Source organism: Neofelis nebulosa, chromosome 2, assembly GCF_028018385.1.
Source record: "Neofelis nebulosa isolate mNeoNeb1 chromosome 2, mNeoNeb1.pri, whole genome shotgun sequence".
NCBI classification, from domain to species: domain Eukaryota; kingdom Metazoa; phylum Chordata; class Mammalia; order Carnivora; family Felidae; genus Neofelis; species Neofelis nebulosa.
Window position 1 is genome coordinate 51,180,928 of NC_080783.1, and position 13,407 is coordinate 51,194,334.

The window sequence follows — 13,407 nt, forward strand, 5'->3', positions numbered from 1 at the left end:
CTCCTTTTGGTCACTTTTGCCTTTTTTTTAACAAAAAATTTTGTATAAATGGAATCATATACTATATAATCTTTGTTTTTTATTTCTTTCGGTTAGTATGTTTTTGAGATTCATCCATGTTAATGTATGTATCAACATTTCATTCCTGTTTAAGGCTGAAAAATATTCCTTAGTATGGATATACCATCTTGTGTATCCACCCACCAGTTAGTGGACCTATGAATTGTTTCCCCTGTTAGATGTTCTTAACATTATTTTTTGTTTCTTCTTTCAGAATCTTTCTGTTTGCCCTGAAGATGAATCAATCATCATGTCCTCCTTTGTTAACACTATGACTTCCCTGAGTGTAAAACAAGGTAAGTCTTTTAAATAAAAGCACATTTTCTTCTAATTAGGTTTTCAAATTTGATTTTCAAGGAGAGGATTTCACAGTTAATTTTTATAGACTCACTTATTTTTGGACATATTTAATCTGTTCTCTTTTGTCTTAGCTTTGTTCTCTGTGAAACAAAAGTTTCCAAAATGGGTGTGTGACATTTATAAAAATAATGAGAATTATAGCTTGAAATATTTTATTATTCAGCAGGTGAAAAAAGGCATTTTGTAATTAAAAAAAAACAACAACAACAAAGAAACATAATGAAGTGTATATGTGGTCCAAGCATCACCTGTGACAATAGTATGTACCATTGATAAAACATTTTAAAAATTGCCAGGCACTTATATTATCCTATTTAGTCCACATCAATTTTAAAAAGTTCTTTATGCTTTTATTTGGTAGGTTTGGAAACTTAAGGTTTGAGAGTTAACCTCTCCATTATTTAACATGGTTTTCCCAAGCTCTAACAGGTATTAAGTGCTACTATAGGAGTTTTAAGTTCCGGTCTGTCAATCCCAAAAGTTAATGTCATATACTAGGTTGCTTCTTCATTATTTGAAAACTTCATTCCAACAGATTGGTGTTGTATTTTAGTTTTGTAACCTTTTAAGTAAAGGGTATCCAAATCCTTGAAAATTTGAGTAATAAATACATTTTAGTTTAATCAATATCACACTTAAGTAGTGAAACTGTTGTAAAGTTGGTTGTGATAATTTGGTTTATAAAGAGTTATTTTGAAGAACTTCACTCTGCTGTCCAAAGCTTTTGTTTACAGAATTCCTCAAGCTCTAGTCTAGCTTCTTCAAAATTGACATGTAAGCACTTAGAAACAGTTTAGGAGAGAAGTCTGTACTTAATACTTCTCTTAGCATAACTCCCTCCTATCAACATTTTTATAGGATTTAAGAATTACTGCCTTGTCTTAGCTATTAAATTATTTTTGTTTTTTTTTAAGTGTACAGTTTAATAGGGTTAAGTGTATTCACATAATTGCTCAACCAATCTCCAGAACGTTTTCATCTTGAAAACTGAATCTCCATAGCTATTAAATATCAACTTCTCAATTTCCCTCGCCCCTGATATCTGCCATTCTACTTTCTGTTTCTTTGAGTTTGATTACTCTAGGTACCTCATAAGTGGAATCATGCAGTATTTTTCTTTTTGTCACTGACTTATTTCACAACATATGTCCTCAAGATTCAGCCACACTATAGCATGTGTCAGAATTTCCTTCCTTTTCAAGGCTGAATAATGTACCACATTTTGTTCATCTATTCCACTGTTGGTGGACATTTGGGTTGCTTCTGCCTTTTAGCTGTTATGAATAATGCTGCTGTTGTGAATAATGCTGAACATGGGTTTACAATGATCTCTTTAAGACCCTGCTTTTAATTCTTTTGTGTATATGGCCATAGTTGAATTATCTTGATCTTAAATTTAAAACTGTGATTATATATTTGTTGAAACATTAATTTGCTTTGTAATCTTTTTTCTACTGTTGTAGTTGAAGATGGGGAAGTATTTGATTTCAGAGGAATGAGATTAGATTGGTTTAGGTTACAGGTAAGAATAACTTAATTTTCATTGGCTTTCTGTTTGGATATTGACTATTTTAGCTAATATGGAAACATTACTTAGAAAAAAGTTCATTGTTGTATACCTGTTGAAAAGAGTAACCATAGCCTTGTATAACTGACCATAGTCTTTACCTCAGAAGAAACAGTTTTTTTATTAAGATGTAATTGACATAGAACATTATACTAGTTTCAGGTTTGCAACATCATTACATTAGTACTTATTGCAAAATGGTCACCATAATGTATCTAATTAACATCCATCACTACACAGTTAGAAAAATTTGTTTTCTTATGGTGAGAACTTTTTTTTTAATTTAATTTTTTATTTTATAAAATTTACATCCAAATTAGTTAGCATATAGTGGAACAATGATTTTAGGAGTAGATTCCTCAGTGCCCCTTACCCATTTAGCCCATCCCCCTCCCACAACCCCTCCAGTAACCCTCAGTTCTCCATATTCATGAGTCTCTTCTGTTTTGTCCGCCTCCCTGTTTTTATATTATTTTTGTTTCCCTTCCCTTATGTTCATCTGTTCTGTCTCTTAAAGTCCTCATATGAGTGAAGTTATATGATTTTTGTCTTTCTCTGACTAATTTCACTTAGCATAACACCCTCCAGTTCCATCCACATAGTGGCAAATGGCAAGATTTCATTCTTTTTGATTGCTGAGTAATACTCCATTTTGTGTGTGTGTGTGTGTGTGTGTGTGTGTGTGTGTGTGTGTGTATACATACACCACATTTTCTTTATCCATTCATCCATTGATGGACATTTGGGCTCTTTCCATACTTTGGCTATTGTTGATGGTGCTGCTATAAACATGGGGTTGCATGTGCCCCTTTGAAACAGCACATCTGTATCATGTGGATAAATGCCTAATAGTGTAATTGCTGGGTCTTAGGGTAGTTCTATTTTTAGTTTTGTCAGGAACCTCCATAGTGTTTTCCAGAGTGGCTGCACCAGCTTGCGTTCCCTACAACAATGCAAAAGAGATCCTCTTTCTCCGTATCCTCGCCAACATCTGTTGTTGCCTGAGTTGTTAATGTTAGCCATTCTGACAGGTGTGAGGTGGTATCTCATTGTGGTTTTGATTTGTATTTCCCTAATGATGAGTGATGTTGAGCATTTTTTCATGTGTCAGTTGGCCATCTGGATGTCTTCTTTGGAGAAACATCTATTCATGTCTTTTGCCCATTTCTTCACTGGATGATTTGTTTTTTGGGTGTTGAGTTTGATAAGTTCTTTATAGATTTTAGATACTAACCCTTTATCTGATATGTCATTTGCAAATATCTTCTCCCATTCTGTTGGTTGCCTTTTAGTTTTGCTGATTGTTTCCTTCACTGTGCAGAAGCTTTTCATTTTGATGAGGTCCCAGTCTTTCATTTTTGCTTTTGTTTCCCTTGCCTCCAGAGACGTGTTGAGTAAAAAGTTGCTGCAGCCAAGATCCAAGAGGTTTTTGCCTGCTTTCTCCTCGAGGATTTTGATGGCTTCCTGTCTTACATTTAGGTCTTCCATCCATTTTCAGTTTATTTTTGTGTATGGTGTAAAAAAGTGGTCCAGGTTCATTCTTCTGCATGTCGCTGTCCAGTTTTCCCAGCACCACTTGCTGAAGAGACTGTCTTTATTCCATTGGATATTCTTTCCTGCTTTGTTAAAGATTAGTTGGCCATACATTTGTGGGTCCATTTCTGGGTTCTCTATTCTGTTCCATTGATCTGAGTGTCTGTTCTTGTGCCAAGATGAGAACTTTTAAGATCTATTTTATTAGCAACTTTGAAATATGCAATACAGTATTGCTGATACAGTCATCATCCTGTACATGACATCTGCAGGACTTATTTGTTTTATAACTGGAAGTTTGTACCTTTTGGTTACTTTCACCCATATTCCCCAACTCCAGCTCCCCATCTCTGGCAGCCAGCAGTCCATTGTCTACATCTATGAGTTCAGTTTTAAGGGGTTATTTTGTTGTTGTTATTTTTTCAAATTCCATATATAAGTGAGTTCATTGGGTCTTTGCCTTTCTCTGGCTTACGTCACTTAGCACATTGCCTTTGGGGTACGTGCATGTTGTTGCAAGTGGCAAGATTTACCCCATTTTTTTGGCTGACTAATATTCTTGTATACACACACACGACACACACACACGCACACATTTTTTTTCACCACAATTTATCTATTTGTCCATCAGTTGCCACTTAGGCTATTTCCATGTCTTCTTGGCTGTTGCAGGTAGTGCTGCAGTGAACAAGCGTTTGTAGATACCTTTTTGAGTTAGTGTTTTCATTTCCTTCAGATAAATACCTAGAAATGGAATTAATTGGATCCTATGGTAGTTCGTTATATTTCTAATTTTTTGAGGAATTTCCATATTGTTTCCAGAGTGACTGCACCCATTTACATTCTCACCAAGAGTGCATGCAGGTTCCCGCTTTTTCCACTTTTTTGCCTTGTTACCTCTTGTGTTTTTGATAATAATTTTTCTAACAGGTGTGAGGTGATATCTCATTGTGGTTTTTATTTGCATTTCCCTGATGAGTAATGAGGTTTGAGCACCTCTTCATGTGCTTGTTAACTATCTGGATTTCTTCTTTGGAAAAGAATAACAAGCAGCCAGCTCACAGGCCATAGTTTACCATCCCCTGATGTAGTGCCAAAAGCTGTATTTCTGAAATGCAGAAATAAATGGTATTAGAGTTTAAAACTTTTCATTTAATATATAACTCACTTAAATAGTTTTTAAGGGCTTTAAAATTCAAGCTTAAAATCTTCGTATATACTGTAAATTTAATGATGGCATTTAATTGCCCCTTAAATACTTCCAGTAATTATGTGGAAACTGTGGCTCAGTTTTTTTAATAACTGCATATCTTAAAAATATGTATATTTTAAAGTAATACTAATGTGTTCTCATTATAAAATGTCAGAAAACCCAGAGGTAAAGTAGTAGAAAATGAAAGTTTGTACTTTTCCCAGTGTTATGCCCTAGAAATACTAACTTTTAATAAATGGTTTATATCTTTTTAGGTGTTCAAACAGTAAATGGGATTATACTATATATACATATGGTTCAGTACCACAGATTAATTTTTCATTTAATTAAAAAATTATAAGCAATATATGTTTGTGGAAGAAATTTTTAGATCAACTCAGTCTGGCGAAGGACTCCAAGAGCATAATTTTCTGGCAGTCTTCTTTATTTCCTCTGGTACTTTTGCTCTTAGGTTCTTTCCTTTCAACCTCAAAATACATAGGCACTTTTCTTGCTCTTGTTCTTTGTTCTATGATCACGTATTTTTAGAGATGATTTTATAAATGAGACCACAGGTACTAAGTAATTTGCCTGAGATTGCAGAGTTAGGTAATGGTAGATCCGGAAAGAAGACTTGAAATAGCACCATCGCAAATATTAAATGTGCATATATAATATGTTGTTTTCTTCCTATTAAAAATGAAGTTTAGAGATTAACATTTCTTTGTTTTAACTAAAGTTGTGAAAAGTACAGAAGTAGAGCATATGAGGTAAAAATAGAAGTGAAAATTGCTCTGCTAAAGGATATACACATTTAAAATTTTGAAAGTCACTCATTGTAAAAAAAATCGAACTATTTAGTATTAAGTCTCTTGCTGTCAGTTTGTGAGAGTACCTAAACCAACATTTGGGTTCAGAAAAGCTTAAGAGATTTAAGTACGTTTCAAATTTACTCGTTATTAATTACTTTCAGGATTATTAAGCTTACTCATCTGAAGGATTCACTTGAGAATTTAGCTTGGTTTGGTCATATGGCAGAGTATAAAGCATTTGTTGTAAGCATTAAGAATACAGAATTGATACATCTCTGTGTGTTTTTTTTTTTTTTTTAATTTTTATGAGATAATTATAAGAATATCACCTGCTGGGGCACCTGGGTGACTCAGTTGGTTAAGCGTCCAACTTCAGCTCAGGTCATGATCTCACGGTTTGTGGGTTCAAGCTCTGTGTCAGGCTCTGTGCTGACAGCTCAGAACATGGAGCCTGCTTCGGATTCTGTGTCTCCCTCTCTGCTCCTCCCTCACTCATGCTCTGTCTCTGTCTCTCAAAAGTAAACGTTAAGAGAAATTAAAAAAAAAAAAATACACCTGCTATTTGATTCTTTCATGCGTTGTAGTCTTGCTTTTATCAGTTTGCTAGGGCTGCCATAACGGAGTCCCAAAGGTGGGTGGCTTAAACAACAGGAATTTATTGTTTTATAGTTTTGGAGGCTAGAAATCCAAAATTAAGGTGTTAGCTGGATTGACTCTGACAGCAGTGAGGGAAAATCTGTTTCATTCTTTTTCCCCAGCTTCTGGTGACTTGCTAGCAATCTTTGATGTTTCTTGGTTTATAGATGAGTCAATCTAATGGCATTTGCTCTGTCTCTTTTCATATAATCTGTGCATATTTCTGGGTCCAAATTTTTCCTTTTTACAAGGACACCAGTCATATTGGATTATGACCCACTCTAATGACCTCATTTTTAAAAACTTGATTATCTCTGTGAAGACCCTATTTCCAAATCAGGTCACCTTCTGAGGTACTGGGGACTATGACTTCAATATATCTATTTTGTGGACACAATTCAGCCCATAGTGTTTCTCATAATCATGACTAGGACATGCAGTCATTTTCTACTGTATAACTCAAGTTTTAGGGACAGTAGGTAGGGCAGAGCATACCAAGGAAGGAAACTGGTATATACAACTTAGGCAGCGAAGTCTTCTCCATGGAAAAAGGGCAGAAGTGCAAGTTGGGAGGCAGTGGCCAGAATCCAGAAGTTTTGCATAGACGATGAAGAACAGGTTAACAGCAAAGGTTCCACTCCTTCATACTCGACCATATGATACAGGAGATAAAATATTGAGCAGTATTATATAATCTATAGAGGAGTACAGATCCTCTTTTGATGATGTTATTAATCTGGCTGTGGAGACAGGCATAACAGATACGGAAAAATTAAATAGCAGTTGAAAATCTAAAAGATTAACTTAAAAGAAGCCGCCGATAGGGTATGATTATTATTAACTACAGTTTTCTTAAAAGGGAGAAAGCTTTTTCCAAGTGGGAATTGGTAGTAATGACTTTATAGAGAAAGCATCATTTTGTCCAGACATTGAAGGATGGGTAGAAATTGAATAGGACAATAGTTTACACAGGAAAAGGGCAACCAGTGAGGAAAGGACAAGTAAAGAGACTTCTTAGTGTTAAGTATTACTACAAGAAGGAACAGATCTTCACAAGAGATCTGAATGATCTGACTGAGCAATGATCAGGTAGAAGGATACAAGTTAACTATAAGCATATGACCAGAGAGAGGTGTAGCATTCTGTAGATATCAGTAATTCTTTTTTTTTTTTTTAATGTTTATTTTTGAGAGAGCATGAGTGGGGGCAGGGCAGAGAGAGGGAGACACAGAATCTGAAGCAGGTGCGGGGGCTCGAACTCATGGGCTGCGAGATCATAACCTGAGCCACAGTCAGACCTTGACCAACTGAGCTACCCAGGCGCCCCAATATCAGTAATTCTTGAGTAGAGCAGGGCCTGAAGGATAAGCAGTTGGGAGAATTTTATAGTTTTATGCCTTCACTGGAGTCCTATGCAATTTTGATTCTAAGGTCATTAGTCTCTTACTGGTCATTTTGATTTCTCTTTTTTTCTAATCTTTAAAGAAGAGTACTTTCTCTCTCCATGTATTCTTTGTCATTTTTTTCCTGTTTCCTAAGGCATCTTGTTCCCCTGTGTATTCCAGTAGTCTCTTAAAGCATCTTCAGTTATTTTCTCATTTGTCTTCTTCCCTCTGTCTTCAAATTTACTTGGGTTGTTCATATCTTACACTTTTATTTAAGCCTTTTTTTTAAATAACCTTTTCCTTTCGTTGTTGGCAAGTATTTCATTTTTTTTTTAATATATGAAATTTATTGTCAAATTGGCTTCCATACAACACCCAGTGCTCATCCCAAAAGATGCCCTCTTCAGTACCCATCACCGACCCTCCCCTCCCTCCTACTCCCCCCCCCCCCCCCCCCCCCATCAACCCTCAGTTTGTTCTCAGTTTTTAACAGTCTCTTATGCTTTGGCTCTCTCCCACTCTAACCTCTTTTTTTTTTTTTTTCCTTCCCTTCCCACCATGGGTTTCTGTTAAGTTTCTCAGGATCCACATAAGAGTGAAAACATATGGTATCTGTCTTTCTCTGTATGGCTTATTTCACTTAGCATCACACTCTCCAGTTGTATTCATGTTGCTACAAAGGGCCATATTTCATTCTTTTTCATTGCCACATAGTACTCCATTGTGTATATAAACCACAGTTTCTTCATCCATTCATCAGTTGATGGACATTTAGGCTCTTTCCACAATTTGGCTATTGTTGAGAGTGCTGCTGTAAACATTGGGGTACAAGTGCCCCTATGCATCATTACTCCTGTATCCCTTGCCAATATCCCTTGTTGGCAAGTATTTCAAATGAGTCTTTTTTTTTAATTTTCTTTTTCAAATGTCTTTTAAATTATCATTTTGTCACCATCCATTTCCTCTGAAATTATTTTCACAGTGATGCTTTAGTTCAGAATTTTTAAATGAGTGTCAATTAATGGAAGTCTTTAGTGACCTCATGGCCACAACAGTGGTTCCTCTTTTTACTCTAAAGCTGATTAAAGGTAATTAAACTTCATTTAAACTTAGTTTATAATAAATATCTGAGTATACTTTGCCATCAGAATATTGCCCTTATTATTCTTTATCCACTCAAAAATGACAAAATATAAAACTGCTTTCTTAGTGAACGGTAACCATCCTTGATGGACCCCTTGCCATTGTAGGGGCTGAGATTTGATTTTTATCTGATTTACAAGGAAAATAATTATTTAGTCTCTTAATGTTTCATGGAAACTGGCAGAAGACATGGGTCCCCTGGGTCAAAGACAAAGGACTTAGCTATTCATTGCACAGGAAGCACCATGAGCATCAACAAATATATGTCATTTTTCTCACTTGCTTTCATGACCCACGCTGGGGGGACCAGATGAATACTATGTATACAGTAGGTTTGTGTTACAGTTAAGGAACACTGAGTTTGATGAGCCCTCCATTTTATTAACAGTAAGCATACTTACTCTTTGATTCAGAGGGAGATATTACCATTCCTCAAATTTGGCAGCTGCAGATACAGTCTTGAGAAATGGCCTGAGTAATGAGTGCTCTGGGTCTTTCATTCTTGGCATATCCAACATGTGTAGGTAATATGAGATCCTTGAAGGAGTATCTCCCCAAAGCAAGCACCCTGGCCATCATTCATAATTCTTCAGTTGCCCACATCTAGTCATTTCCCAGACTTAACTCTTTTAAATTGCCACCATTGTGGATCAGATCCTGTCTGGATTATTGTACCGCTGCCTCCTGATAGATCTCTGCCTCCTCTCCTGGTCCTTTTCTGTCCACCTCTCCCCCAGTTCTTCTCTCGACTCCCCCACTACATAGAGCAATCTTTCTGAAATAGTAATTGACCACCACACAGAACCTTTGGTTCACCAAAAGGTTTAAATTCTTTAACATGGTATACAGGGGTCTGCAAGATATGATTGAATCTCTTCTGACACCATTTTCTTTTTCCTTTTTTCATTTTAACTGTAGCCATAGTGAACAGTGTTTATTCTGTAGACACCCCTTCTATTCTTGTCCTATGCCTTTCTGGAATGCCCACTATCCACTGACAGGATTTTGTTCTTTGATTTGGTACCTTTATAGTCGAGTTTCTTTCCCTATAAACCTATACTGATGGATTTGGTTAAGTTATATCACCTTATTAGCCAACCTACACTAATTTTTACTATCTTCAGTTTTTTTCCAGAATCCATCAATTAGTACAATGTGTTATCTGGTTTTTAATGATTCAGTATAGTCTAAAACCTCAATGAATCAACATGTACCATACTTATTTTCATCTGAATGTTTCCCATGTATGCTTTCTTTCAAGCTAGACTGAAAATACCTTTTGGTAGGGTTAACTTGACAATTCACTGTTTTGTGCTTTTGATACTGTAATTGCAGTTTCCTTTGGGGTTCAAGATGAATGACGCATATATTAGATTTTGTTTTATTGGAAGTAGTATTTGAGTTTATCTGAAGAAATTTTTAATAGGGATTTCAAGTATGAGTCACTGTTGACAATTTTAAAAAGTTGATGTTATTAATACAGTGTCAAAATAAACATTAAAAAAATTTTTCAATAGTGTTTTTATCCCCCCTGTAGAATGTCAAGGTTAAAATCATTGGTCCATGCTTAAACAACTTTGCTTTTTGCTGTATTTTCACAGGCATATACTAGTGTTTCCAAGGCTTCACTTAGCCTTGCAGATCACAGAGAACTTGGAAAGATGATGAATACGATAATTTTTCATACAAAAATGGTAGATTCCTTGGTGGAAATGTTGGTGGAAACATCAGATCTCTCCATATTTTGGTATGTGGTAATTTTTTTTCAAATCAGAACTTGAAATTTTTAGTATCCAAATATATCTTTGTTGATTGTTTTTATATTAGTGTAGTCCTTGAGACTATTCAGTAATAAACTCTTAAGAATAAAGGGAATAGGAAAAAAAAAAAAAAGAATAAAGGGAATAGGGGTGCCTGGCTGGCTCAGTTGGAGCATGCGAATCTTGATCTTGAGGTTGTGTATTTGAGCCCCACGTTAGGTGTAGAGATAACTTAAAAATAAAATCTTTAAAAAAAGAGATTATAAAGGGAATAGTTGACAGACAACTTGTTAACAAAAGGAAGTTTACAAAGTAGAGATTTTATGTCTTTTTTTTTTTATTCTCTATAAGAGGAACTCTTACTGTTGTAAATTTATGTTTATATTTTATTTGAGGTTGTAAGAAACTGTCATGTCAGATTGCCTTAAGGCCCTCTTTTGCATCATTAGATTAAGGAAAAAAAAACTTGTGAATCAAGGTCAAATAGAGCAAATGTTGGGAAATAAATAGCAAGTAATTTCGCTCTGCTGTATTAAATTAGATGTTAATATAATGATGATGTAGTGACTACTACTCCCTCCATTGTTCTCTGTTCTCCTTTGCTCCTATCGTAGCCTCTTTAGTTAAATTTAGCGGTTTACATTTTTTTCCCCCTTTCTCCCCACATAAATGTGATTCTTGAAGTAAGGTCATGTTTTTATTTTCTTAATGTCTAACATAGTAAGTACTTAATAAATGCTTGAATGAATAAGGGCACTTGATTATGATCAAATTAATAAACAGTGGGATCAGGATTTAAACTCAAGTATTCTGGCACCAAAGTTGTGCAGTGTCAACTCTATATCTGCTTCTTGGCCTTTTTTCCTGTAGGGAAGCTGATTGGAATAACCCAGTATTATGTCCCTTTATTTTTACAATGCTGAGATAATCTCAGTGGATAGTGATAGTCATTTCTATGTATTGAAAAGCTGTCATTATGAATAGCTTCTCATTGGTTTTATTTTGGAAGATAACTCAGTCCACACTGATTTTGGCAGTTTGTTAGGATAGCTTTAATTAGCAGTATTGCAGAAGAAATAGAAATCACCAGACGGAAGGCATGAGAGATCTCTTAAAGGAACTCTAGAAACACAGTATATCACTGAAACACAATATATCATATGTTAGATATGCAAAAATTTTAAGATTATTTGGAACCCTGCACTATTGTTGGACTTGAAAAGAAAATGGAGCATTTTATGTTTACATATGTTTGAACTACAGAAAAGTTCCTATTGTAAAAGAAGCTACTGCAATTAAAAAGTCCTTTTCCCTTTTCTTGGAAGTAAAAGTACTTTGAGTAGTATTTAAAATTTGTGATTTGTAGTCATATTCAATTAATTGTTATGCATCTTTTCTTATCACATTCTTATTTTGTCTGTTATATCCAAAATAAAGACATATTCACTACTTCTGGTTGTCTTACCTGTTCCAAGATGTACTATATTTTACAGACTCATATTCTTTTATGTTTAATATCTCCTAAATCTGGAAGTAATTTAAAATTGATGGGTGTGTCATTGTTTAATTGACAGTGTTTTTCTTTCCTAGTCGTACATAAAATAATGGTGTTTCTTGCAATTGATAATGACTTAGCTTGGATAAAAATTTGGCAAGGTGAGATTTGAATGTCGTATTCATATGTCATAGATATGGTTTATTTTCTGTTTGAGTTTATTTTAAAATTTGTTAATATTCTACAAATAATATTTTTGTTACTCTGTAATGATTGTTGGTGTATGAAAGATACTCTTTGGAAAAATAACTACTCCTCTTATGGTAATAAAGGTTACCAGTTGATAACTTTCACTTACTTGAATCCAATTAAATAAAGTACTATATCATTAAAGTTTTTAACTACAAAAATTGTGATCTAATTTTTGTTTCCTTGTGTAGTTTTTATAGTCGTGCTTTTGAGAAGATGTTTCAACAGTGTTTGGAGTTACCCTCTCAGTCAAGATACTCAATTGCGTTTCCACTGCTTTGCACTCATTTTATGAGTTGCACACATGAACTATGTCCAGAAGAGGTAATTTCAGAGTAGTACTGTGATTTGTATGGCATGCAGAGTAAACTAGAACAAATATGTAGCTGGCTGGGTTTCACAAAGTCACAATTACCTAATCTAGCTTCCTACCTACTTTATCTCTGCAAAATCAGAAGAATGTTTGAATAGATTAAAAAAGCTGTTAATGTTTATTTGCATAGATGGATAAATACACATACATATTTCTAAGAACATGTTATAAAGTCACTTGGAATTACATTTATTAAATGGTGGGTCAGGTATTAATATTTATTGTAAAGTTATATATAGCTATCGATTTTATATGCCTACTTTTCCTGTCAAACTGTTATTGAAAAGACTTGAAAATTGAATGTACACATTACTGACTAAACATAAACATGTCAAAGAAGAATTTCACTGACTTGTTAATATGATAGATGTAGTACACAAAATTAATATTTGCTAGTATTTGTAAGACATTCACACAGGCACACATAGTTATTGAATAATTGAACTACTCCATAGTTTATTGACAGCAAGTATCTATCAAAAATGTATTCAGTATTTCTTCTAATCTTTAGAGAAGAAATGGCACTTTGTAAATGTGGTAAGAATATATATTAAACTTAAATGGTCCATTTCTTTATAGTTTAACTTAGTGTTGAGTCCCTTTACTTAGAACTACAAAACTTGGAGAAGAGAAACCAACAAATTGCAGTAGCGTTATTAATGTCTCTAAGCATTAGGTTGCAGATTGTATTCCAGCAATGCATTGGAAACTGACTCTGAGAAAGGTTAGCCTGAGGGAAATTCAGCAGGGACACCTTTTAGGATTTTTACCTGCAGGGATACCAACACCACCACATTTAATAGTTTTATAGAGTTTTTAGATTTAATAGATATTTTCTTCAA

General features: G+C 34.6%; 1 protein-coding gene across 5 annotated transcripts in view; it reads left to right on the forward strand.

Annotated features, from left to right (window-relative positions):
* The window catches only part of NCKAP1 (NCK associated protein 1), a 110,208-nt gene that overhangs the window by 58,288 nt on the left and 38,513 nt on the right, over positions 1–13,407 (forward strand). For all 5 annotated transcript variants that reach the window (XM_058712114.1, XM_058712149.1, XM_058712124.1 and 2 more), the window contains 4 exons: positions 275–356; positions 1,884–1,942; positions 10,290–10,435; positions 12,384–12,516. In XM_058712114.1, coding sequence (XP_058568097.1) covers positions 275–356; positions 1,884–1,942; positions 10,290–10,435; positions 12,384–12,516 — 420 coding nt within the window. The remainder of the gene's footprint in view (positions 1–274; positions 357–1,883; positions 1,943–10,289; positions 10,436–12,383; positions 12,517–13,407) is intronic.